The sequence below is a fragment of the Garra rufa genome, chromosome 11, assembly GCF_049309525.1.
Source record: "Garra rufa chromosome 11, GarRuf1.0, whole genome shotgun sequence".
Classification (NCBI taxonomy): Eukaryota; Metazoa; Chordata; class Actinopteri; order Cypriniformes; family Cyprinidae; genus Garra; species Garra rufa.
The window spans coordinates 961,826-988,697 of record NC_133371.1 but is presented as its reverse complement, the minus strand read 5'-3'; the positions used below and the strand labels follow the sequence as shown (position 1 = coordinate 988,697).

At 34.2% G+C, this 26,872-nt stretch overlaps 1 protein-coding gene across 1 annotated transcript in view; it reads left to right on the top strand.

Annotated features, from left to right (window-relative positions):
- LOC141346171 (ras GTPase-activating protein 2-like) overlaps positions 1-26,177 on the top strand; it is a 66,175-nt gene extending 39,998 nt beyond the window's left edge. Inside the window, exons 19-23 of the mRNA XM_073851083.1 lie at positions 15,605-15,687; positions 18,000-18,208; positions 18,300-18,403; positions 22,002-22,173; positions 26,147-26,177. Of these exons, the coding sequence (XP_073707184.1) occupies positions 15,605-15,687; positions 18,000-18,208; positions 18,300-18,403; positions 22,002-22,173; positions 26,147-26,177 (599 nt within the window). The remainder of the gene's footprint in view (positions 1-15,604; positions 15,688-17,999; positions 18,209-18,299; positions 18,404-22,001; positions 22,174-26,146) is intronic.
- Positions 26,178-26,872: the final 695 nt, after the last annotated feature.

The window sequence follows — 26,872 nt, the reverse complement described above, 5'->3', positions numbered from 1 at the left end:
TTATACTCGTTTACCGCAGTTGTAATACTAAACATCCTTCAGCGTGATCATCTCAAAAGAAGTCAACATGGTGGCTTGACCTTCTTTTGCGTCCTGCTTGGACTGTCAGCAAAGCTGGATTACTGTTGTCTTTTCTACAGGAGAGACGTGGTCAAACACTTGCAATAATGATGTTTTTTAATGAAGCCTCTTGCACCTGTCAAGTTTGAGATTTTGGGCTTTTTGTTTTTTCAAGTGTTTTTTCAGACTAGTGGAAAGAAAACACCCAAAAGACACTGTTAAGTGTTTCTTTTATAGCACTTTATCTATTTGTGTCAATAGATTTCAATTGCAATACATATTTTTAAAGGCTGTTTTCTCAAAATGAGTTTTTTCTCCTACACTGAGCCATAAATCTCCACTTCAGTAGCACTTACACACACCACACTTGACATTTTTATTCCTGTCTATATTCTGAAGGTTTTTATAGAGGGATTTGTTCATATATAATTTGCTTGATTTTATATATTTTATTCCCCAAAAAACTGTAAAAAAAAATATAGTTTATATAGTATTTTCTGAATTATGGAGTTAAAACGTCTAGGTTACGAAGGTAACCCTCGTTCCCTGAAGGAGGGAACGGAGACGTTACATATGTGACCCTGGACCACAAAACCAGTCTTAAGTCGCTGGGGTATATTTGTAGCAATAGCCAAAAATACATTGTATGGGTCAAAATTTTAGATTTTTCTTTTATGCCAAAAATCATTAAGAAATTAAGTAAAGTTCATGTTCCATGAAGATTTTTTGTAAAATTCCTACTGTAAACATATCAAAATGTAATTTTTGATTTGTAATATGCATTGCTAAGAACCTAATTTGGACAACTTTAAAGGTGATTTTCTCAGTCTTTTTGATTTTTTTGCATCCTCAGATTCCAGATTTCAAATAGATGTATCTCAGTCAAATATTGTCCTATCCTAACAAACCATACATCAATAGAAAGCTTATATGTATACATCTCAGTTTTGTCAAATTTAACCTTGTGACTGGTTTTGTGGTCCAGGGTCACATATGGGAACTCGCCTGAGAGACCAATCATCTCTGAGCCTTATTAAAAAGGCCAATGAACATTGGCGAGTGGTATTTGCATGCCAAGCCACTCCCCTGTACATAAGGGTATATAAACTATATCCTGAGACCCAGGCAAACATCATTATTCCAGTCTTCTAATCCTTTACAAAGCATTCTAATATGTGACCCTGGACCACAAAACCAGTCATAAGGTAAAATTTTGCAAAACTGAGTATGTATAATATGAAAGCTCAGTAAATAAGCTTTCTATTGATGTATGGTTTGTTAGGATAGGACAATATTTGTCCGAGATACATCTATTTGAAAATCTGGAATCTGAGGGTGCAAAAAAATCTAAATCCTGAGAAAATCACCTTTAAAAAAATAAAAAAAGTATAAAGTTGTCCAAATTAGGTTCTTAACAATGCATATTACTAATCAAAAATTACATTTTGATAGGTTTACAGTAGGAATTTTACAAAAAATCTTTATGGAACATGAACTTTACTTAATTTCCTAATGATTTTTGGCATAAAAGAAAAATCGATAATTTTGACCCATACAATGTATTTTTGGCTATTGCTACAAATATACCCCAGCGACTTAAGACTGGTTTTGTGGTCCAGGGTCACATATGAGGATGTTGACTAATCAATAGGAGATGTGGTGTGTCAGAGATTGAGTCATTTTGACACAAAGCCTTTTTTTATTATTATCTTGTTTGCTGTTTTTTACACATTGCTTTTATAATGTAACTGTGCAGTTCATCATACAATTCAAGCAACTTGTGCAGGGAGTGACTCTCTGGCAGAAAGCGTGTTGTTTGTGTTCACACACATGGCAAGAATTATAATGTTTGTACATAAGTGTTGTTTCTTGTTAGGATATTTGACTTCTATTAGCTCATTTACAAGCTATTCTCCTGATTTGACCAATGAAGGGGCTTTCTGAGTAATATTTGGCTTGTGGACTTTAACATTTCCTGTGCAGTACCTGCATTTTCCAGTGACTATGTCCATGTAGTGACCCCACTTAAAATGCATTAGATAACAAAATTCAGGGAGTATAGGTTGCATTTTTAGTAGACACTGCCTTTTGACTAAATCCACACACATCACGGTTAAAAAAGGAAGAAAAACTAATAACTCGTAGTTTAATTTCCTCTTATCTGATCAATGGAGGGTCATCGTCTTAGTCAGGACCGCTGAGCATCTGGACTAAATGATGGACCGTTCTCTGTAGACGTGCCATTTTCATTTGTAACTGTCCTCTAGATATCAGATCTGGGGCGGTCGAAGATGTTACGAAGGTGTTCTATGTTTTTTTTTAACTGGCTAAACTCACCCTGACCCTTTTAATGATTGGAAATCTCACTGGAAAGGAAATGAAGATGTTAAAAATGCCTGGAATCTGTTGATCTACAGACAAATGTTTCTGTTTTTGCTTTGATAGTATTTTCAGTTTAAACACAAAATCATTTTAACGCATTTAGAACATTTGGTTTAATCACCAAAACACAACAGTATGACCTTCTTTCAGTTTTTTTTTACTTTTAGCAATCAATTAATTCGAGAACAAACAATGCAAGATGTTTCAAATCAGCCTTCCCTTGCAAAAAGAAACATGCTACTTTTTCTTATTACAGATATAAGTATAGTATACTTTAAAATAATATATGGATGGAATGTTTTCACGTATTTGCATGTCAGTTGCAATCTTAAATTTGTATTACATGCAATTACAGGGTTTCCGCGGGGTCTTAAAAAGTCTTAAAAAGTCTAAAATTTAAAAATCAAAATTTTAGGCCTTAAAAAGTCTTAAATTCGCTGTTCTAGGTCTTAAATAATTTTACACAGGTCTTATTTTTCCGATGTCCATGTAACGCTACCTCTAATGCTCATTTAAATTCTCTTTCTGTTGTTTCCGTGGTGTTGTAGTTCTTTATTTCACTATTCCAAATATAATTTGCTGAATTTAAACTACAAATGAGACCAGCATGCAATAGCCAATCAGCTTTCTGTTATTGGCGCGAGTCTCTCTCGGATTGTACCGCAGAAGTCAAATGGATTTAACTTTTTAGCTATGAGGAAGTGCAAGTTTAGCGAAACTGGGCTTGGAAAAACTGAATATAGGGCTTGGCTAAGGCCAGTTGCTAACAACTGTAGATTTTTTTCTCCCTCTGTGGAAGTTTCTGCGTCTTCAGACAGAATCGCAGTATTTATATAACATTTATAATATATATATTTATAAATCAATAAATGTATTTAAAACATTAATCTCACTTTTAATTTTGCAGTGTAAATTGTGTTATCTCACTGCTAACAGCCATTTAGAATTTATTGATAAATTCATAAAATAAATTTCAAAGGTACGCATACATTTCAAAAGTAAAAAAAAAAAAAATCGCTTCAGATTTTTTTTTTTTAAATCAGATATTTCTAGTGGTACTTTTATGGGGATATTTTGTGTGGAATAGTATCTGCTGATATGGAAAGTTCACTGTATATCGTAGTAATAAATTTAATTTATGACAGCCATGAAATTTTGTTTACTTTTTACATTAAACACATTAAATATCACATATGCATGTAATATAATATCTATTTCCATTACAGGTTTAGGTCTTAAATTTCATATAAGGTGGTATTAAAAAGGTCTTAAAAAGTCTTAAATTTCACTTGTTCATATCTGCAGAAACCCTGAATTAGCTAAAGACATTAAGTACATCTTTATATGTAATTGTAGAAATGTGAGTAATATGATTAAAGTTTGAAGTGCGCTTAAAAGCATTAATGCTAAACTAAAATGCCTTTAATTTCATTTCTTAGGGTCCTATGAAATCTTAAATTCGGTTTCATTTTTTTTCTGAACTTTAATGTTAAACAAAAACATTTCTAATTAATTGAAATCATTGAAATCATGAAATCATCAGCAATTTATTAAAAGTTTAAAAAAGGTACAATATATTTTATTTACTTCCCATTTGCAGAAATACTGTTGTGTATTTACATTTTTCTGGTAAACAAATTCTGGTAAATATTCCTTAAAAATAATGTTTTAATAATATTAGTAGTAGTAGTACTATCATTACATTAAGTAGTGATATAAATAAATATTTCTGTCACAGTTTCTTCAGTTTCATTTTCATTTTCAGCATTGTGAAAACTCATAAACTCATAGAAACTCATAAATGTATATGTCATGTATTTGCATATATTTGTAATTTGACATTTTGAAAAGAAATATGAACTTTTATTAACTAAATGTAATATTGAACACACTCAAGTAAAGTGTTTTATGTGATTTTCTATAAACGTTTGTCATGTATTTACATATATTTATAATTTGACAATTGTATTGGTGAAGTTGAAGTTGAAATTTATTACATTTAAATTACATTTTTAATGTAATATTGAATAATATAATTCAGTAAAGTTACAAAGTACTTTACATGTGCTTCAGCATTCGGTAGTCAACACATCAAAACAAGTGTAATTATTTAAAGCATGCCAAAATATTAATATTATTAAACTAAAACATTTAATTTGACATTATTGCAAAGTGCGTTTTTAAAAGTGTTTCAAAACAGTTGTGAAAGTGTGATAGTAGTAGCATTTTGAAATATTATTGATATATGTGGGATACTTTGTGATCTAACATATCTGAAAATACGAGATTAGTTTTGGAAATGCACCACTTGCTTGAGAAAACGTTATCGAATCGATTAAACATGGAGTTTGTAACTAGTATTAATATATAAATTGACATATGTTCAGTTTTGTTGAGTGTGGTCATAGGATGAGTAAACATGTTGACTGTCACAATTGTGAGCGGTGGGATAACAGTGAACTTAGGTATGCAATATAAATCCAGTGCAGTTGTTAGTGAAGATTGCACTAAAATGTTGCAAAGACAAAAATATTGCACTAAATCAAATGTTCAAAAGTTACAAATAAGTTACAATATTGATGTTGCAATACTGGTAGCACTAATATAACGATTTGATGATATATGTTACAATAAAGGAACAATTTTAAATATGTTGATGATTATATTTCTTTGTCTTTTATCTCAGTATTCCTTATAACCATTTTTATGACCGCAGAAAAATGTTAATTCAATTATCACATTATCCCACCGCTCACAATTGTAACCGACTACTGTATAAAACACAATTTTTCACATACTTTTCCAAAACATTTTTATAATTATTGATTATTTCAAAGCGTTGCTAATGACACATGATTCGTTTTTTTTATGTCTGGGAAAAAGTTGTGATTAAATGTAGAGATGCTTCGATCAGCATTTTTGGGGCCGATCACCGATTACCAATCACCAAGATCATGATCTGCCAATCGCCGATCACTGCCGATCACAGAATGGCAGGGGAATGGATATCTTTTATCTATAATCTAGCAGAGTTTGCACCATTTGTAGAAATGAAACTAACTCTAAATTAACTATATTGGGAAAAAAAAAACTGTAGAAATAGGCTACAGTCAAGATCTTGAAGAACCACCAAGTTAGGGTTGTAGATGATAGTATCGTGTATCAACGATAGTTAGAGATATTGCCAGTTGCTGATGCTTTTGAGATAGCAAGACTATTATTATTATCCGTCAAAAAGGCGCCTAACTTTAGCGATGCAGTGCAGAGAGTCGGTTCTAGGATGCTTCAGAAACTTGCCGTTGTATAAACACACGCATAGAGTGGCCACGTCACCTTCACGCGCCGCATGGGGAAGAGATTTATTCATCATACAGTGTACAGGGCTCGCAAAATTTCAAAATCTCTGGTAGCCCTTCGGGCAGGTACTCTTCAGATTTTGGTAGCCCGAGAATAATTTAACTAGCCCAAATAAAAAATACTTTTTTTTTTTTTTAAATATAGAAAATCAGATAGGAGTCTAAGGCCCGGTTTTGTAGATGGGTCTTAGCCTAAACCAGGATTAGGCCATAGTTCAATTAGGACATTTAAGTAATTTTTTGAAAATATACTATACTGGTGTGCATCCGGAGACAAAACAAAGGCACTGATATATTTTAAGATCAGTCAGTCCAAGTTTCTTTCAGTTGAAACAGCTCAGATTTACATTTAATCTAGGACTAGGCTTAAGCCTCGTCTGTGAAACTGGGGCTAAATGTCAATAAAAATGTTTTAAACACACAAATTGTAAGGAATTAATTTTATTTCATTTATTTTTATTTTTATTTGGTGTATCTGCAGAATTTTTAAACATAAATTTAAGGCAATTTATAACCCTTTTTAAGAGCTGCACAAGTAAAATGAACAATATGAGTAGGATTGGACAATGTACGGTAGAATATTAAGCCATAAAATGGCATGATTTATAATTCGGATACAGATTCACACAAAAACAAAATATATTATTCAATGGAATTTCAGCCTTTATACCATTAAAAGGGATAAATCGAGTTTATCATGTATTATATTTATTTAAAACATATATATTACTGTCTTAATTGTTTAGATTTTTAGAGGGCACAGTAACTTCTTTTACATTTACAACTCTGTGTTTTCTGCATAAAAACAGGCGATAATTGCAATCATTTGACCATAAACAGCTGAAAAAATGTGAAAATAAATATTCATTCTCTGTCACGAGGGGGCGCTTTAAGAGCGCTGAAATACTACGGTTTCCCTAGTAACGGCTGCACACAAATCAGCATTAACGCTGGTTTATCAGACATGACATGAAAATGCCAAAGACACGATTCTGAGGACAGTCGGTTCCCTTCAGATACATTCATATAAAGACATCAGTGCCGCGTTTTGACTTTGAAACGTGCAGTGTGCATATTTATTCAATGACATCATTGCCTTTTGAAGTTTAATCCAGCCCTATCGCGATTCTCGTCTTTCCGTCCCCAAATGTAAGACCTCATAAATTATAATTAAGACTTTTCTTATACTATTTAACATATTTAAAACTTTTTATGGCTTTGATACAACTAAATTAAGGAGTTTTTAAGGACCTGCAGGAGCCCTCTACTTTACGATCGATAGCCCGTCGGGCAGCCCAGTGACACATTTTGGTAGCCCGACTGAAAAACACAATAGCCCCGGGACGTCGGGCTAGCGATTTTGCGAGCCCTGGTGTAGATAGATAAACTGACTGTTCTTTGATAATGTAAATGTTCTTTGCTTGTTATTTGTAGTCATTAGGATAAAGGTAGTAAAATGTGGTTTAGGCTGAATTAAATACGATATATCAGAATCCGTCTGTATATAGGAAACAAACATTCACCTCAGTAACATCTATATGCGTTAATTATGGTGCGTTCACACCGCACACTTTGTCTGCGTCAGGCAACGCTCCCAACGCATCTAGTTTGACGCATGTACGTTGAAGTTTGCAACGCTTGCTTTTTGATGCGTTCACACCGCACACGTCAGGCAACGCTTCCAACGCATCTAGTTTGCACACTTCCCCTGAATAAACAATGGGCAAATTCCAAATGGAAGTGCGCATCCCTACGCCCTACTCCCTCCGAAGGGCAGATCCCTTTGAAGTGAGTTCTTTTAAGGGAGTAGGGCATTTCTGTCTCTTTTAACCGTTTGGAACTCCCTTGGCGAAGGGAATGACTGACGAAATGTTACCTTGACAACGCTGCGCAAACATGATCACTAACGGAAATCACTTCCGTGAAGTGACCATGGAATGTTCCCTTCGCTAACGGCCTTCTGGAAGGGCCCTTCGTGAAGGGATTAAGTTGCTCACTTTCGTTTGGAACGTCCCTACAAATGGTGTCCCCTTCTAGAAGTGCCCTTGAAGGGCGCAAAATAGCCGTTTGGAATTCGCCCAATGGCAAACTAGTAGGGAGTGGACATTTTAGAATCTTCTGATGACCATGTTTCGCTAGCGAACGAAATGGGAAATAATTACATTGAGAAAAGATTTGATAACTTACCCGACATCCCTATCTCTTCAGCGATCTTCATCCAAGCAAGTTCCTTTACATTCTTGTCTTTATACAACAACGAGGACGGATCATACAATTCTCTGCGATTGCAGACGGCTACAATGAGCAATATATATATATATATATATATATATATATATATATATAATATATATATATATATATATATATATATATATATATATATATATATATATATTAGGGCTGTCAATCGATTAAATTTTTTTTAATTGCGATTAATCACATGGTTGTCATGAGTTAACTCGCGATTAATCACACATTTTTATCTGTTCTAAATGTACCTTAAATTAATACTTTTTAAAGTTTTTAATACTCTAATCAATATGTGCATGGACAAATATGGATGCTTTAAGCAAATATGTGTTTATTATCAGTGAAACCATACTTGACATAGAGCATGAAGACTAACTTGTTTCAAATGTCATAGATGTTTTTCAAATAACTTGTTCATGTCTATTAGACACATGAAAAAAGAACATAGAAACACCAGGTTCCCATTACTGCTCTTTCTTTGCACTGAGCAATTTACTTACACAAGCCTGTTTACATTATTTGCAGGACAGAGCAGCTCACTTCTTCTGAACAAGCAAAATCTACATTTATTATTACATTTGTTTGCCTCTCGGTGCCCACATACTGTCATTTAATGAAGCCAAGTTCTCAACAAAACTGTTTCCATTGTTTTGATTTAATATGTCTGTTATCAGACAACCAAAGTAATATGAAATCACAACTGAAAAAAAATCCTGAATTATGATCATGATTCAATCGCTGAAAAGAATCATTTACCGGCATCTGGACATAAGTCACTATTCCCTGCATTATTATCGTTGTTTTTAACTTCCTGTTTGAATGCCTTCAGGATCCTTTGACTTTTTAGGAGTTTAGCCATTTAAAGTTATGTGATCGCAAAAACCTGCTTCTTTTATTTTTTAATGTATTGTTTTGGTTATAATGTACTGATTGGAGAGCCTGGTCTCATGAAAATGCGCACTAGCACGACTTTCTGTTTCTATTTGGCGTGCTATTAATAAGCTGAAATTAACTTTGGCGTGCATATGATACGCCGTTTTCGCGTGCACACTCGTATGTGGCTTTACGCATCAACCCCACAGCACCAATCCTAACGTAGCCCGACTCCGCATGCATTCATTAAATATGGCAGAAGTGCCGGTACGCACGAAAAAGTGCAAGTACGCAAAAGGATAAAAAACAGTCGTGCCTGCGTACCGGCCCACTTCAAGCACTGGAAGCAACATAATATCTGGTTTAACTGAAAGCGCTGCTCCTCTGCCGCTCGCTGAACAGAGCAGACGCAGATATAAAGAGAGGGAGGTGCGCGTGCATTGGGAGACCTCACGCACGTTCGGCAAAACCGAAGAGCCTCAGAAACTATATTAGGTTTGTCCAATTATGTGTTTATGTGTTGTTGCTAGACACTTTTCGCTAGGTTGGCAACACTGTCCATCCATTTCTTTAACTATGGGCTAGGTAGTGGGTCAAACAGAAAATGCGCGCTGCGTTAATCGCGCGTTAATAAAATTAGTGCCTTTAAAATGAATTTGCGTTAACGTGCTATTAACGCGTTAATTTTGACAGCCCTAATATATATATATATATATATATATATATATATATATATATATATATATATATATAATATAATATAATTAAATTGAAAATTATTTTTTTTCTGCTCCCGCTTCATTCAAGATACGTGTGGTGACGTCGCTACAGTGAGACGCTCTGATTGGTTGACGCACTGCGTCAAGTGCGTCAAGTCCGTCAAAAACTTCTGCGTTGCTTGCGTTTGCTGCGTTGACGCTTGAAACACAGGTAACGCTTGAAAAGTTGACGGATCCAACGCGGACAACGCACCGCAGAGCCTCTGACGGACCTCGGACGGACTCAACCATAGACTTTACATGTAATCTTGCCGCAACTGACGCTGACGTTTGGGGCGGTGTGAACGCAGTGTGTTCACACGGGGCGTCAGAGTCAACGCTTCCCATTGACTTTGAATGGGTGATGTCAAGCGTTGCTGAAAAGAATTGTGGATCCGTCGGCGGCGCTTCACTAGCGTTGCTCGCGGCAGAAGTTGAGAATTTTTCAACTTCTGCCACGAGCAACGCCAGTGAAGTACATCAGGATCGCTCTATGCAAATACAGTAGCCAGGCGGCAGCCAATCACGTTCCTGTCTAATTTCATTGGCTGACGCTGCTATGACCATGGCGTCAGGCACGCCTTCCGTCAAGCATTGACGCTGACGCCCCGTGTGAACACACCGTTAGAATTACGATGCGATAAAATGGCGCTAAACATACGCAGGTGAATTACACAGGCACCGTTTCTCCTCATTCTATATGAACTGAACTACAACATGAACTGATGACAACAATCAGACATACAGCGGTAACATTATTGCAATATGACGGGTATAGAAAGATACATTCATTTACATTCAAGCACGCAGATTTACCACTCACTGAAAATAGCAGAGAATGAAACCGAAAGTAAACTTGAACGTCTCCGGCAAAACAGTCAGCGCTCTGTACACGCACAACTTAGTCACATGCTTAATAACAAGACTACCCTTACAAAACGAATAAGGAATTTACTCATGTTGCCACTGGTAAGCTCTGCTCTGCTGTTGTTTACCTGTGCGCCGTGCATGCACCTGTAAAAAAGTCGCATGAGTAATTTACATCAAGTGATCGGCTTTTTTGATTGGCGCTTTTGGGGTTCGCCGATCAAGCTATTTTAAGCCAATATCGGCCGATCATCATAAATGAGTTAATATATAAATCTAAAAGTAAAAAGCATTGAATAATGTGTTGCTTATATTTATTGTGTTCTGTATACATTCGTCTATAAAAGATTACTGTACTGTGTAAAAAAAAATCACAATGCTGAAAAAGCATTTTCAGTAACGATGTTTGGATTGATTCATGAATCTAAAAACCATGTGTTTGTGGTGTTATAGTCTGTTGAAACTGCTGTTAGAAACTAGGGTTGGGCCGATAGACGATGCTATCGTCCATTGCCAATGGCTGATAGACACCACAGTGTTGAGACAGCATTACTTTATTATTTGCTTTGGTAGATATCATCCAACCCTATTAGAAACTAAGAAATGAAAAGATGTTTAGTAACCAAGAAAGAATATCTGCCAGCAGAACAAGGCAAAATATACTCAAAATGTTTCATACCTTGGCATTTTAATTCTCAGGCAAAGGGTTTGAGTAATAAAGTACAAGAGTTAAAGTGTGTTGTTAGGAACGCCTCACAGCGGCTTTGGGTGGGTTACTGCTGTTCGAAACATTTATTACGTGATAAAATTCTAACAACTCGCTTTTTCATTAAAGTAATATTTTATATTAGCAAATGTTTACCCAGAAATTACTATTCTGTCAGCATTCACTCACTCTCATGTTCCTCCAAACCTGTATGCCTGTATGGGTTTATTCTCTTTATTCTGTGGAAGTCAAGCCAGATCACAATTATTTATATAGCGCTTTATACAATACAAATTCAAAGCAGCTTCACATTAATAAAAAGGAAAATAACTGTTGAAATTGTACAGCTATTTAACTAAAAACAAACTAATTCAGTTTCAGCTGTAAAGCAGCTCTACAGAAAATAATAGTCTTTGTATTCGCGTTAATTTAAATTTTCAATTTAGTTCAGTAACTTTCAGTGTCACAATGTTCATTAGTTATCAGTTAAGTTTAAAGTTAATAGTTGGTCTTTAAGTTTTAAAAGAAAAAATATAAAAATAATATCTATCTATCTGTATATATACAGCTGCCTCTCAAATGTTTGGGATCAGTACGATTTTTAATGGTTTTTAAAGACGTTTCTTATGCTCATCAAGGCTGCATTTATTTGATAAAAATACAAAAAAAAAAAATAATATTGTGAAATATATTTTGAATTTAAAATAACTATTTTCTATGTGAATACATTTCGAAATGTAATTTATTCCTCTGATACAAAGCTACATTTTCAGCAGTCATCAATTTCATGATCCTTCAGAAATCATTCTAATATGCTGAATTATTATCAATGTTGTTGAAAACAGTTGTGCTGCTTAATATTTTTTTTGGAACATGTGATACTTTTTTCAGGATTCTTTGATCAATAAAAAGTTAAAAAGAACAGCATTTATTTAAAACAAAAATGTTTTCTAACAATATACACTACTGTTCAAATGTTTGTGGTCAGTAAATTTGTATTCTTTCTTTTTTTGAAAGAAAAAAATACTTTTAATTAATAAAAAGCGACAGCATAGATTTACATTGTTAGAAAATATTTATATTTTGAATAAATGCTGTTCTTTTTAATTTGTTATTCATCAAAGAATCTTGAAAAAAAGAATTGCATGATCCAAAAACTATTTGGCAGCACAGCTGTTTCCAACATTGATCATTTTAATAATAAATCAGCATACTAGAATGATTTCTGAAAGATCATGTGACACTTAAGACTGGAGTAACAGCATCACAGATATAAATAATATATAAAGTATATTCAAATAAAAAATAATTTTTATATTATAATAACATTTTGCAATATTACTGTTTTTTTCTGTATTTTTGATCAAATAAATGCAGCCTTGGTCAGCATAAGAAACTTCTTTAATAAAACATTACTAGTCTTACTGATCTCAAACTTCAGTGGCAGTGTGCATATATATATATATATATATAATATATACACTACCGTTCAAAAGTTTGGGGTCAGTACATTTTTACTGTTTTTTTTTTTTTTTTTTTTTTTTTTAAGAAATTAATACTTTTATTCACCAAGGATGTATTAAGTTAATAATTAAGTTTATTAAAAATTAAGTTTATTAAAAGTTAAAGTTAAATAATTTACATTGTTTTAAAATATTTATATTTTGAATAAACACTGTACTTTTTAAACTGGTTATTCATGAAAGAATCCTGAAAAAAAAATCACAGGTTCCAAAAAATATTTGGCAACACAACTTTTGATATTATCCAACATTGATCCTTCTAATAATAAATCAGCATATTAGAATGATTTCTGAAGGATCATGTGACACTTAAGACTGGAGTAACAGCTGATAAAAATTCAGCTTTTCATCACAGGAATAAATTATATTTTAAAGTATATTAAAATAAAATAAAAAAACATTATTTTATATTGTAAAAACATTTTGCAATATTACTGTTTTAATCAAATAAATGCAGCATTGATGAGCATAAGAGACTTCTTTAAAGACTATTACAAGTCTTACTGACCCCAAACTTTTGAACAGTAGTGTATATACATATGCGCAGTGGTGGATAAAGTACCTGAAAGCCATACTTAAGTAAAAGTACAGATATCTTACCAGAAAACGACTTTAGTAGACGTTGAAGTCACCGTTTAGAATATTACTTGAGTAAAAGTCTTAAAGTATGTGATATTACAAAAAAAGTACAAAAAGTATTTTTTTAATCTTAAATGTACTTAAGTATTGAAAGTACAAGTACAAGCATTTTTTACAATTGCAAGTTTATATCAGCCATTTCAGATAAAAAAATCAATATATTGCAATTCTGACTTTATTTCTCACAATTGTGAGTTTATATCACGCAATTCGGAGAAAGAAAGTCAGAATTGCGAGATACAAACTTGCATTTGTGAGGAAAAAAGTCAGATTTGTGAGCTACAAACAAAATTATTTCTCACAATTGTGAGTTTATATCAGGAATTTCTGAGAAAAAAAGTCAGAACTCTGAGTTTATTTCTCGCAATTGCAAGTTTATATCACCCAATTCGGAGAAAAAAGTCAGAATTGAGTTTGTGTCACGCAATTCTGGGGGAAAAAAGCCAAAATGTCCTGAGAAGAAGTCAGAATTGCAAGTTTATAAACGTGTTTGCTCACAAAAACTTTTGTGACTGAAATAAAGAGGTGAAAGAAAGAAAACTAATTTTCAATGCAAATGCAACATTTTTTGAGGGAAAGGTGAGCAAACACTTTCTAGATGGAATGCAATACTTTTATAAGATTTTTTTTTTCATACAGTCTTGCAAAATTAAGAAAAAAAAAATTAATTCTCACAGTTGTGAGTTTACATCTCGCAATTCGGACCGAGATCCTGACTTCTGACTATTTTGTAGTAAGTAACGAATATGCTTCGGGGAAATGTATCAGAGTAAAAGTATACATTTTAATTAGGAAATGTAGTGGAGTAAAAGAAAAAGTAGGCTGAAAAATAAAAAGTGCAGATACTCCCAAAAAATACACAAGCACTGTAACCAGTGTTGTTTTCGTTGACGCCACTTTTTTTCATGACGATAACGAGACGATGACGAGATAAAAATGGCACGTTGATGACCAAAACATGACGAGACGTGTGTGAGTTTTCGTTGACGAGACGAGAACAGACAAATGTTAGTGGGTGGTCCGTCAGACGTTTAAAATGCAGGACATTTCTGCTTATTGTGCATGCCAATTAAAACCGAAAAATATGTGCCGCTATGGCAAGCCGTTTTAGCATTAAATACTCTTTGCCATACTAGTATGGCAAGCCGTTTTAACATTAAATACTCTTTGGCATACTAGTATGGCAAGCCGTTTTAGCATTAAATACTCTTTGCTTTACTAGTATGGCAAGCCGTTTTAGCATTCCATCCTTGTTTGTCTTTTATGTTTTAAAACATTCCTTCATTATTGTAATTATTGGTGAAAATAGTCGATCCGGAAGCTCACATTGTGTTGAACTATAGATCTGCTATATCAGAACTTATAAGTGACACTACCCAACAGCAAAATACTTACTGACCTACATTAATTTGTTAAAAGACTACTTTTTTCCTAATTTTTTTGACTAAAACTAGGCTAAAACCTTTTTTAATTTTCGTCGACTAAAACTAGACTAAAACCTTTTTGACTTTTCGTCGACTAAAATTGGACTAAAACTATCACATATAGAAGTGACTAAAATTTGACTATAACTAATAACCATTTTAGTCCAAAAGACTAAGACTAAGACTAAATCTAAAATGGTTGTCAAAAACAACACTGACTGTAACAAAGTATTATTACTTTGTTACATTCCACCACTGTATATATGGCAATACACACCTGGTAAACATTCAGGAAGAACATTCATTAAAAAGATTACATGATGGTCTGACGTGGCTTGTAGCTCTAGTTCTCAAGCATCTGTGTACTTTGGCTGTTCTGTGGTCAAAATGCTGCACGTCAGCGGAGGAGATGAAAATAGGAATTTATCAAACGTGTAGAATGTGCTTGAGAAACGGCTGTGTGTTTGTGTTGGCGCGCCAAGTTGGTGTGCTATCGGCTCCGTTAGACTAGACTGAGTCACGGGTCATTACAGAATATCATTTGAGATTTAGTGTCCATGTCTGAAGCGCAGTCCCCTGATGTTTGTTGATGTGTGTATGCAAAAACAGACCCAAACAGTCCCACCGCTCTGTTTATTGCAAATGTGTTTAATGATGCATGTTATTCAGCAGTGTCCTTACACAAGTGCTAAATATAGCAATATGTGCATTTTTTGTATTTACATGTCATTGATAAAAGTATTTTGCTTGATTTTGTGTACAGGGAAAGAAGCACTGTGTGTCATTCCTGTGAAAAACATCCTCGGTGTCGAGAAACTGGAAGAAAGTGCCTTTAATCGCAAAAACGTGAGTAGCTCAGTTGTATTAATGTTTTTTTAATCTATGTTCCTGATTCTTGACTGATATAGCATGGCTCTAGAAACACAACGGTCATGGGTTTGATTCCTAGGGGACAAACATACAAATGCAATGGAAAATTTTGAGTGTCTGCAAACTCACAGTATGTAGGGTACAATGGGTGTGCTTTTCTCTGTGCCGCAAGTGTATGATTGCAGACAAATACATACATTTGTATTGAACCTTTATGGAGCAACAGATTTTGTCTGAAAATAAATCACACAAGTTGTTTATTTCGTTTAAAAATATCTTAAATATATGAGGGTATATTGGCACACAGTATTGATGCCAATACTTTAGCTAAAATAATGTTAATACACTGTAAAAAACAATTTGTTGAGTCAACTTAAAATGTTTTGTTGCTGCCTGGCTGCCTTAAAATGTTAAGTTCAGTCAACTCAAAAAAAGTTTTGTCAACTTAAAATGTAAAGTTGTACTGAGTGACAACTTAAAATTTTAAGGCAGATGGGTAACTTGCCCAGCTTTTAAGTTTAACAAACCAATTTTTTTAAGTCAACTTAAATATTTAAGTTATCACTTAGTACAACTTAACATTTCAAGTTGACTAAACTTATTTAATTTGACTGAGCTTAAAATTTTAAGGCAGCATGTCATTAGCAAATTTCTAGCATAAGGTAGTTGCTAGCATGTTTCTAGTATGAATAGCAAGTTGATAGCATGTTGCTAGCATTTTAACATGTTACTTGCATTACTTGCATTATTATAGTTGCTAACATGTTTGTAGTATGATTAGCAAGTTATTAGCATGTTTCTAACATGATTAGTAAATTGCTAGCATGTTTCCAACATGATTAGCAAGTTGCTAGCATGTTTCTAGGCAGACTAGCAAATTGATAGCACGTTTTAACATGTTTCTAGCATGATTAGCAAGTTTGCTAGCATGTTTCTAGCCTGATTAACAAGTTGCTAGCATGTTTCTATCATGATTAGCAAGTTGCTAACATGTTTCTAGCATTATTAGTAAGTTGCTAACATGTTTCTAGCATGATTAGCACTTTATTTACATGTCATTAGCATGACTGACAAGTTACTAGAATGTTTCTAGCATGATTAGTAAATTACTACCATGACTGACAAGTTACTAGCGTGTTTCTAGTATTATTAACAAGTAGCTTACATGTTTCTAGCATGATTAGGACTTTACTTACATGTCATTAGCATGACTGACACATTACTAATTATTTCTAGCATGATTAGCAAGTTACTAGCCTGACTAGCAAGTTGCTAGCATGTTTCTATCATGATTAGTATGTTGCTAACATGTTTCTATCATGATTAGCACTTTATTTGCATGTCATTAGCATGACTGACAATTTACTTGAATATTTCTAGCATGACTAGCAAGTTACTAGCCTGACTAGTAAGTTGCTAACATGTTTCTATCATGATTAGCACTTTATTTACATGTCATTAGCATGACTGACAATTTACTAGATTATTTCTAGCATGATTAGCAAGTTACTAGCCTGACTAGCAAGTTGCTAGCATGTTTCTATCATGATTAGTATGTTGCTAACATGTTTCTATCATGATTAGCACTTTATTTGCATGTCATTAGCATGACTGACAATTTACTTGAATATTTCTAGCATGATTAGCAAATTACTAGCCTGACTGACAAACTGCTAGCATGTTTCTAGCATGATTAGCAGGTTACTAGCATGACTGACAAGCTACTAGCATGTTTCTATCATGATTATCAAGTTACTAGCATGATTGTAGTTGTTAGGCTAGGCGAGATAGTTAAATAGATTAGAAATAATAGATAGAATGGATTAGAAATAGTTGATAGTAGGGAAGCTTGATTGAGTCTCAACGGATTCTGGGAGTTTAAATTTGAATTTTGACAGTTGGAGTTTGAATAGTTTTGGCTCATTTGAACATTCCGTCAATGTAAGTCTATGGAATTTTGATGATTTTTAATCTTCAATTTTATGAAAACTATAAGTGGGATCAGTCTGAAAAGATAAAGCACAGTAGGGGAGATCAGTCTGAAGAGCTGGGCTGAGTTTGGTGCTTCTAGCTTGAAAGCTCGAGGACAGGGGTGTCAAACGCTGCCCTGCAGAGTTTAGATGCAACTTAAAACAAAACTCTAGGAGGAGTAGCGTTCAGAAATTTAGTCTAAAAAGAATAATAATAAAAGCTTAAGTAGCAGATCAGTTTCTCAAGCAAACCTAATTATTCCAAACGTTCGACTTGTGTATATCTAACATTCTCCTGCACCGCTGTTTGTTTTGCAGATGTTTCAGGTAATCCATTCAGAGAAGCCTCTGTATGTTCAGGCGGGTAACTGTGTGGAGACCAACAGCTGGATTGAGGTTCTGAGTCAGGTCAGCCGCTGTAACGCGGGGCGGCTCAGCACATTTCACCCGTCCGCTTACGTGGGGGGATCCTGGTTATGCTGTAAGGAACTCAATGAGAACACCCCAGGCTGCAAACCCTGCACTGCGTAAGACATCTTACTGTTCCATTTACATTCGATCACTTCATGCGCAAACGTGAGCACGCTCTAATCTTTGACGTCTGACTTTGTCTTATAGGACAGTGTTGGCTAATATTCAACTGGACATCGACTGTGACAGAGAGACAGAACGAATCTTCTCCTTCTTCTCCTCCAACCGCTCTAGACTACAGAAGATGGAGGGTGTGTAAAACCTAAAAACAGTGTCAAATCAAAACTGGCCCCATGTTCTTTATTAATACACAATTTGTTTGTTTGTGCATGATACGTCAGTCTATGTCTTTATTTTATTTCATCAAAATGTGCTCAGTTCTCCACTACTGAAAAAAAATATCAGACCTGGGAAATAATGGCTAATGTCAAATCATTCTAATGCTTAATATTCAGTTTCGCTCAGAAGTACCAGTTAAATGTTAATATATATCTATCTATCTATGCCTAGCAACTTGCTAATCATGCTAGAAATAGCAAGTTGCTAGCATGTTTCTATCATGATTAGCAAGTTGGTAACATGTTTCTATCCTGACTAGCAAGTTGCTAGCATGTTTCTATCATGATTAGCAAGTTGGTAACATGTTTCTATCCCGACTAGCAAGTTGCTAGCATGTTTCTATCATGATTAGCAAGTTGGTAACATGTTTCTATCATAGGGCTGGGCGATAAAACGATAACGATATATATCGCGATAGACAAGAGATCGATATCAATAAAAAATGTGTTCGATAAAACGTTCGATATTTTGTATTCTTCGTCGGCCCGCCCAGCCCCCCTTTAACGTTCAGTTCATAGCGCCTGATCACAATAGAAGTTAAGGTTATCTTTCCTACAGAACGGGTCCATGTTGTTGTATTAAACAAACTAAATAGCCTTATGTTATTTATCTTATTTACACGACAGCATGTGATTTGTCTGTACATGATCGCGCGTTTACAATGTCTCCTCACAGACGGGATCGCGGACTCCATTCATAAAAACGGACTTACTATAGGGCGGAATGCCGCGGAATTCGTCGATTTTTGGACCAATAAATCAAAAGTTGGTCTGTTAATTAATTCAGATCGCGAGATTGACTAGTGTCTGTGAAAACTGAAATGCAAAAAGACCGTTTCAATAAGAATCCTGCATGTTCCGTTTGCCTCTATATGTATGAATGGAGGAGACGCGTTTTATTTTCACTACACGCATACTGCACACATGACGCTCCCGCTAATTTTTGGCCTTTGCATCTCACATGAACAGACAAACTCCAATAAATACATCTCCAAAGCTGCTGTGAGTGTCACTTTTTGTCAATTTTACCGTTTCATTAGTGAAACTAGCGACATTCATACTGTATTACACACTGAAACTTCACGGCAACCTGTCAAAATAAAAGTAAGGTTTAACATGTAACAGAACAATATTAGTCTTGTATTACTTTGTACAGTATAATGTAGGTGTTTATATGTTCACATTTAAATAATTTACATAAAACAATATATATGATAAAAAAATAAAATAAAGAGTCACCACTTAATTGTTGAAAAATACTATTATTATTAAACCTTTTTTTAACTGAATATAATTTTTCTTCTATGTATTAATTTTAACAGTAAAGCTCCGTTTATTTTTATTTTTAAAAATAAATCAGTGATTTTGCTTTCATTTGATTATCAGAAAAATTAAAACAAGAATTTCTGAAAAAAAAAAAAAGATTGTAAGGCCCTATTGTTCAAAATGTTGAAAGTTTTGGACTTATTTTTTCACTTAAATAAATATTTTTGTTATTACACAAAGTATAGGCTAAAGTACCGGGAAAGAAGTAATGTTGGCTACTGGCAACCAGCAATCTGTGCAGAAATAAATATTATCAGCCAAGTACTTTGCAACAACCTCTGACCTGTGGTCAAGCCGTACTTCTGAGCCATACATTAGCTAAACCATTCACTTCATCGACAATGAATGGGGTTTGAATTGAGGATTAAGAGATAATTAAGTGTATATTGTGACTTTAGACTTAAGTTTACATTTTAATTATTTGAGTTTTCCATGGTTGTTGACATTTCTGTCTTAATAACTGAGGGGATTATGATCAGAGGCAGGTTAAGTTTAAAATAAAAATGCTTGAGTGTAATATATTTTTCTCCTGGTCCTTATTTTAAATGGGTCATAAAAATATCAATAATTATCGATATCGACCGATATGAAACACTGATATCGTGATATAGTTTTCAGCCATATCGCCCAGCCCTATTCTATCATGATTAGCAAGTTGCTAGCATGTTTCTAGCATGATTAGCAAGTTGCTAGCATGTTTCTAGCATGATTAGCAAGTTGGTAACATGTTTCTAGCATGATTAGCAAGTTGCTAGCATGTTTCTAGCATGATTAGCAAATTGCTAGCTTGTTTCTAGCATGATTAGCAAGTTGCTAGCATGTTTCTAGCATGATTAGCAAGTTGCTAGCATGTTTCTAGTATGATTATGTTTCAAAATGCTAGCAACTTGTTAATCATGGTAGCAACTTGCTAACAACTTTCTTAGCATGAAACATGCTAGCAAATTACTAATCATGCTAGAAACATGTTAGCTACTTGGTAATCATGCTAGAAAAATGCTAATTGTGCTAGCAACTTGTTAATCATGGTAACAGCTTGCTAGTAACATGTTAACCATGCTAGAAACATACTAGCAAAATGTTAGCAGCTTGTTAATCATGCTAGCAACATGCTAACAACTTGCTTAGCATGTTTGAAACATGCAAGCAACTTACTAATCATGCTAGAAACATGTTAGCAATATGTTAGTAACTTGATAATAATGTTAGCAACACAAGAGTCACATGTTAACAACTGGCTAAGCATGGTAGAAACATGCTAGTAACATGCTAATCATGCTAGAAACAGATTAGCACCTTGTAATCATGGTAGCAACATACTAACAACTTGCTTAGCATGCTTGAAACATGCTAGCAACTTACTAATCATACTAGAAACATGTTAGCAACTTACTAATCACACATGTTAGCAACTTGGTAATCATGCTAGAAAAATGCTAATAACATGCTAATTGTGCTAGCAAATTGTTAATCATTGTAACAGCTTGCTAGTAACATGTTAATCATGCTAGAAACAGACTAGCAAAATGCTAGCAGCTTGTTAATCATGCTAGCAACATGCTAACAACTTGCTTAACATGCTTGAAACATATTAACAACTTACTAATGTTAGAAACATGTTAACAATTTGCTAATCATGCTAGATGCTAATAACATGCTAGCAATATGCTGTTAACTTGCTAATAATGTTAGCAACATGATAGCCACATGTTAACAACTGGCTAAGCTTGCTTGAAACATGCTAGCAATTTGCTAATCATGTTAGCAACTTGTTAATCATGCTAACAACAGTTGCTAGTAACATGCTAATCATGCTAGAAACAGACTAGCAAAATGCTAGCAATTTGCATGTCATGCTAAACTTTAACCTTTTAACACTACTTTAAACTTCAAACTATTTCAGAATAAAAACCATCATACTTAAAAGTTGTAAAAAACTTTTTAAAACATTTTTTTTTTCTGGTCCAGCTTTCTCAAGCCAACTTATTTAATCTAGTTACTACTAATTTCCTGCATGCCAAATGCATAACTGTCTCTATCACCCTGTATTGCATCAGAAACCAGTGATGGAAATACCAAATGTTGGAAAAAAATCCTTATTAAAGGCTTATTTACATTCCAGTTTGTCTTGATACAAATAAACCAACACTTCTCAATGAATACTATTTTTTTTGTGTGTCCACAGATGCCTGTGCCGGTATGTCAGTGTATCTTGGGCAGCAGGAGGAGTGCTCAGCCTTCACTATACAGGACCCTAAAGAGACCTTCCGTACTATTAAAGAGCTCGGAGAAGTGCTGGACGATCTGCAGGCTCACCACGACTCAAAGGGAGCACTAACTGATGAACCAGGCACTATGTAAGACACCCGAAATGTGTTTTTATACAAAGTGCGAAATGTAAATTGTAGTAAAAATTATTCAAATGAATTCATTTTATTATTATTAAAAATAATTTATTAGGGACTAATTCACCCAAAACAAAAATTTGCTCACTCTTACAGGGCTCTATGCTTACTTTTCTTTTAGGAGCACAGTCAAAGTTTTAGGAGCAGCTTCTAATCAATAATCAAAAAGTCGATATGAATTGATATTTGACTCCTTTAAGTGATTTACAGGGGAATTTTGTTACCTTTGCAATTGCATTTTTCCAACTTTGTTAAAAGTATATCATCTTTCTTCAAATTTACAAAATGCTATAAGCTTTTTTTAAATTTCTAATTAGACCAACAGAATGAGAATAAGTTGCCGGTCAAATTAAATCAGTATTAACAGAGGTGGCAATCAAATTCATAAATTCATGTTGAGATTATTGTTTCAAATATAGAATTCTGAATATATTAAATGATTTAAATAACTGAGAAGATACTTAAAAAATTAAACTAAATCTGCCAGCAGGTGGCGGCAAGTCACTGATTTAATTACGGAATCATTTATTCGTTTGATTCATTCGAACGGGCAGATTCATTCATGAAATAAAGCAAGTGACTGTCTTTATGAATGGGAAATTAAATCATTTCACTAGATTTGTTTAAAAACACACATTCATTCATAAACGAAACACCACTGTGTTTGAATGGAGATGTGCAGCGGCTCAGCTGTAACTTGTTTCAAACTATTTTTTGACGTCAAAATAGAGCAAAATCAGCCAATAGTGTTATAGTCAGACAATGTAAGTCCCTTATTATTAACTTCTTGAATATTTAACTGTTGTATTAAATCAATATCTCATTTACAAACTCCCTTAAAATCATCATAGTTCATTGCAGTCCCACAAAGTTCCATTATAATCAATGAAGCTCTCTATACACTGCACAATCAATCTCTTATTTACTCTCTATAAACTTTGTTTATTAAAGGATTGGTGAGATATGTCCGTGATACATTACTTAATGTTGCAAAAACACACAGAAACCTTTGAAGCTCCCCTCAAATATGCTGATTGGGTTAGTTGCACATGGTGCTCCTAAATATTTTTTCATAGTCGCATGCAGTGGTTTTTATTTGCAAATGCGTCTGAAATGGTCACCCTGCCTTAGGCCCTCCAAGATGTACTGTAGATGAGTTTGTTTCTTAATCAGATTTGTATAAATGTGCCATTGCATCACTGTCTCACAATAATACCCAAGTAAACACCACTCCAGTCCATCAGTTAACATCTTAAGAAGATAAAAGCTGCATGTTTGCAAGAAAAAAATGCATCATTAAGATGTTTTTAACTTCAAACCATTGCTTCGGGCTAAATTACGAATCCTGTATAATAATGCTTCCTCTAGTGAAAAGGTCTGGTCAGAATTAAGAGGGAAATCTGGACAGATCAAGCCAAAACAGCTCTAAACAAATAGAAAAAGTGGCTTGATTTTAATGAGAGAGACAACAGGAGATGGGACTTTTTCACTAGAGGAAGTGTTATTATGAATTATGCAGTCATATTTTGCCCAGATGTGACAGTTTGAAGATAAAACATAAAAAATAATGGGTTTGACAAATGATAAACATGTTTTTGCTTCACAAGACATTAATTGATGGATTACTTGTGGATAATTGTGATCAGTTGCACATAAATTTTTGATTATATTTAGCTTTACTTCAGGGACGTTCACCAATCATGGTGCTTTTTGATCCTCAAAGTGGTAGCAGTGACAGCAATGCTGCTCAACACTGCTGGATATCAAGAAAAATAATTGGTTGTAAAATAAAGTAAATTATTAGGGTTATTCTTTTTCATTGGCATATGAGACTGGCCCAGTGGCTTTCTTCTAAGACAGATGAAAGGAAGCTGGGATACATTTAAAATACACACAAAAGGAGGAATGGTCAAACTTTGCCCACATAGTTTTTATTATTATTCTCATAAATCAGTCATTTACCAAGTTGGAGTCTATTTCAACATTGCAACATTTTATTACAGTTTTGATCTAAGCTTTGAGGTACAGATGTTTTTAGGTCAAAATTTCACATTAATTAACTTTATTTGCACAATATACTACTTTATTCTCAAAATATTACAGGAAAAACTTTAGGAAAAACTTCAACTTTGATCTCATAATGCTACAATTTTGAAATATTAGTTCCCTTTCGATACTTTCACTCGTTCCCGTATCTCAGGGAACCGAGGTTACGAGAGTAACCGAGTACATGTGGCACTAAAATGCAAAATCAACTAATAGTTATCAGTTTGCCTATCCTGTTAACAGATCACATTGAAATCATTTCGTCACTCCATAATCCAGACTTTATAATTCAAAACATAGAACAGACAGAAAACAGTGCATGTTTGACCATTTTGTGGGGAATAAAATGATGTGTAAAATCAAGCAAATTCTATATGAACAAATCCCTCTGTAAAAAAACTTCAGGATATAGACAGGAATACAAATGTAATTTTTTTTGTGTGTAAGTGCTACTGAAGTGGAGATTTATGGCTCAGTGTAGGAGAAAAAACTCATGGTGTTTAAAAATATGGATTCTAATTTAAATCTATTGACACAAATAGATAAAGTACTTAACAGTGTCTTATGGGTGTTTTCGTTAGCAGTGTTGGGGTAACGCATTACAAGTAATGCAAGTTATTTAATAATATTACTTTTTCCAAGTAACTAGTAAAGTAACACATTACTTTTTAATTGACAAGAAAATATCAGAGTTACTTTTTCAAATAAGTAACACCAGTTACTTCCTCCCCATTTATTGATTAAAAGCTCTCCTGTCCTCATGTTGGGAGAAATTGTGGGTAAGATGTTACTTTAGTTCTAGAATAAATGTGAACATGCATTAATTCATCTCACGTACTAAAAAAAACAGATAAAGTATTCCTCAAAATGAATAAAAACAGTGAATTTCAACGCAAACCTGCAATAATTAAATATGTTAAATAATAATAGAAATATCCTTTATGTATTTAATCCCATTTTATTAACCGATCTCTTTGCTGCCGACCTTCGATGATCCAATTCATCCATATTACTCTAATTAAGAAATAATCTAACATTTGTTTTCCTTTTTTTTTTATTGCTGAAGAGTTGACATTTTTTCTTCTGCGGTCTACTGTACAGACGTTAATTTAATTTTCTCTAAGCCTGAGGCTTTTGGTGTGAAAATGCTTTTACATTTGACAAAAATAGAACGGTTTATATTAAAAACAAACAAGCAAGCCCTGCCCAGATTTAAAAAGTAACGCAAAAGTAAAGTAACGCATTACTTTCCATAAAAAGTTACTAAGTAACGTAGGGAGTAACTCAATATTGTAATGCATTACTTTTTAAAAGTAACTTTCCCCAACACTGTCCACTAGTCTGAAAAAACACTTTATGAAACACCAAAAATGCCCAAAATCTCAAACATTGACAGGTGCATGAAAAAACAGTGTTTTTGCCTGCAGTGTCTCCCCTTAAGAAACAAACTCATCTACATCTTGGACGGCAAATACATTCAAATAAAGCGCATTTTCAACAAACAATTTGTGTTTGAAAGTTCTAAATGAAAATCCCCCCCAAAAAGCTATTAGTCAAAAATTCGTCTTGTGTTAACAATAAAGGTGCTTCACGATGCCATAGAACAACCTTTTTTGTCTAAATGGTTTCATAAAGAACCTGTAACATCTGAAGAAACTTTCTGTTTCACAAAAGGTACTTTGTGGTGAAAGAAGGTTCTTCAGATTATGAAAAAAATAAGAAAAAGATGGTTCTTTAATAAACCTTTGACTGAATGGTTCTTTGTGGGACCAAAAATGGTTCTTCTACAGCATCGCTTGAAGAACCTTTTAAAGCACCTTTATTTTTAAGAGTGTATGTGCAGTAACTGTTTCAAATTATTTTTTACTTTCATTAACAGCGAGAATCCAATAGTTGGAAAGACAGCGTAACATTGCGACTGCAGGACCAGGTGTTACTGACACAGCCACACCAGCAGAGGGCGCTGTGTTTGTCGACATGGAGGAGCACGACGGCGCTCTGATTTTGCTCAGAGAAGCGCCGCCGTCCCACACGTGACTGATTCTAACCTCTCCAGCAATGGCCTGTCTGGAGTTACGGTGCACTTGGAAGAATTTGGCCAGTCGAGAGCGGAGTGTCGTGTCCGTGAGTTGCTATCATTGGAAAAATCTAGCTCTTTTCTCTGTGTGCCTGTTCGGTCTCCGTCTCATATCAGTTCTTAAGATCGTTTAGTAACCTCAATCGCCAGTCCGCACAGTAAGAAAAGATCACCTCTCATCCATTCCTAAACAGGCTGTGAAAGTCCAGACAGCAGGAGTTTGTCTGAGAAATTATAGCTGCTAAAAGAACTCAACCTTCACATTTTTCTTTATAAGCCGTCAGACTACTGGCCGTCTGATGTTTTGACAAGTAAAACAACCACGTCAAAGGGAATCTTCGTTGTTCTTTATGTTCTTGTAGTATCATCCCGCTCTCATCCATCCCTTTGAGCGTGTGCACGGTTTTCTATCTTTAGTGGATAGAATTAATCTGCCTTATAAATTCAGTGGAGGTACTTACAATCCCACACTTGTGTATGAATTAGGGACTAATGCAGATGCACTTTAGATATTTGGAATATTCCAGA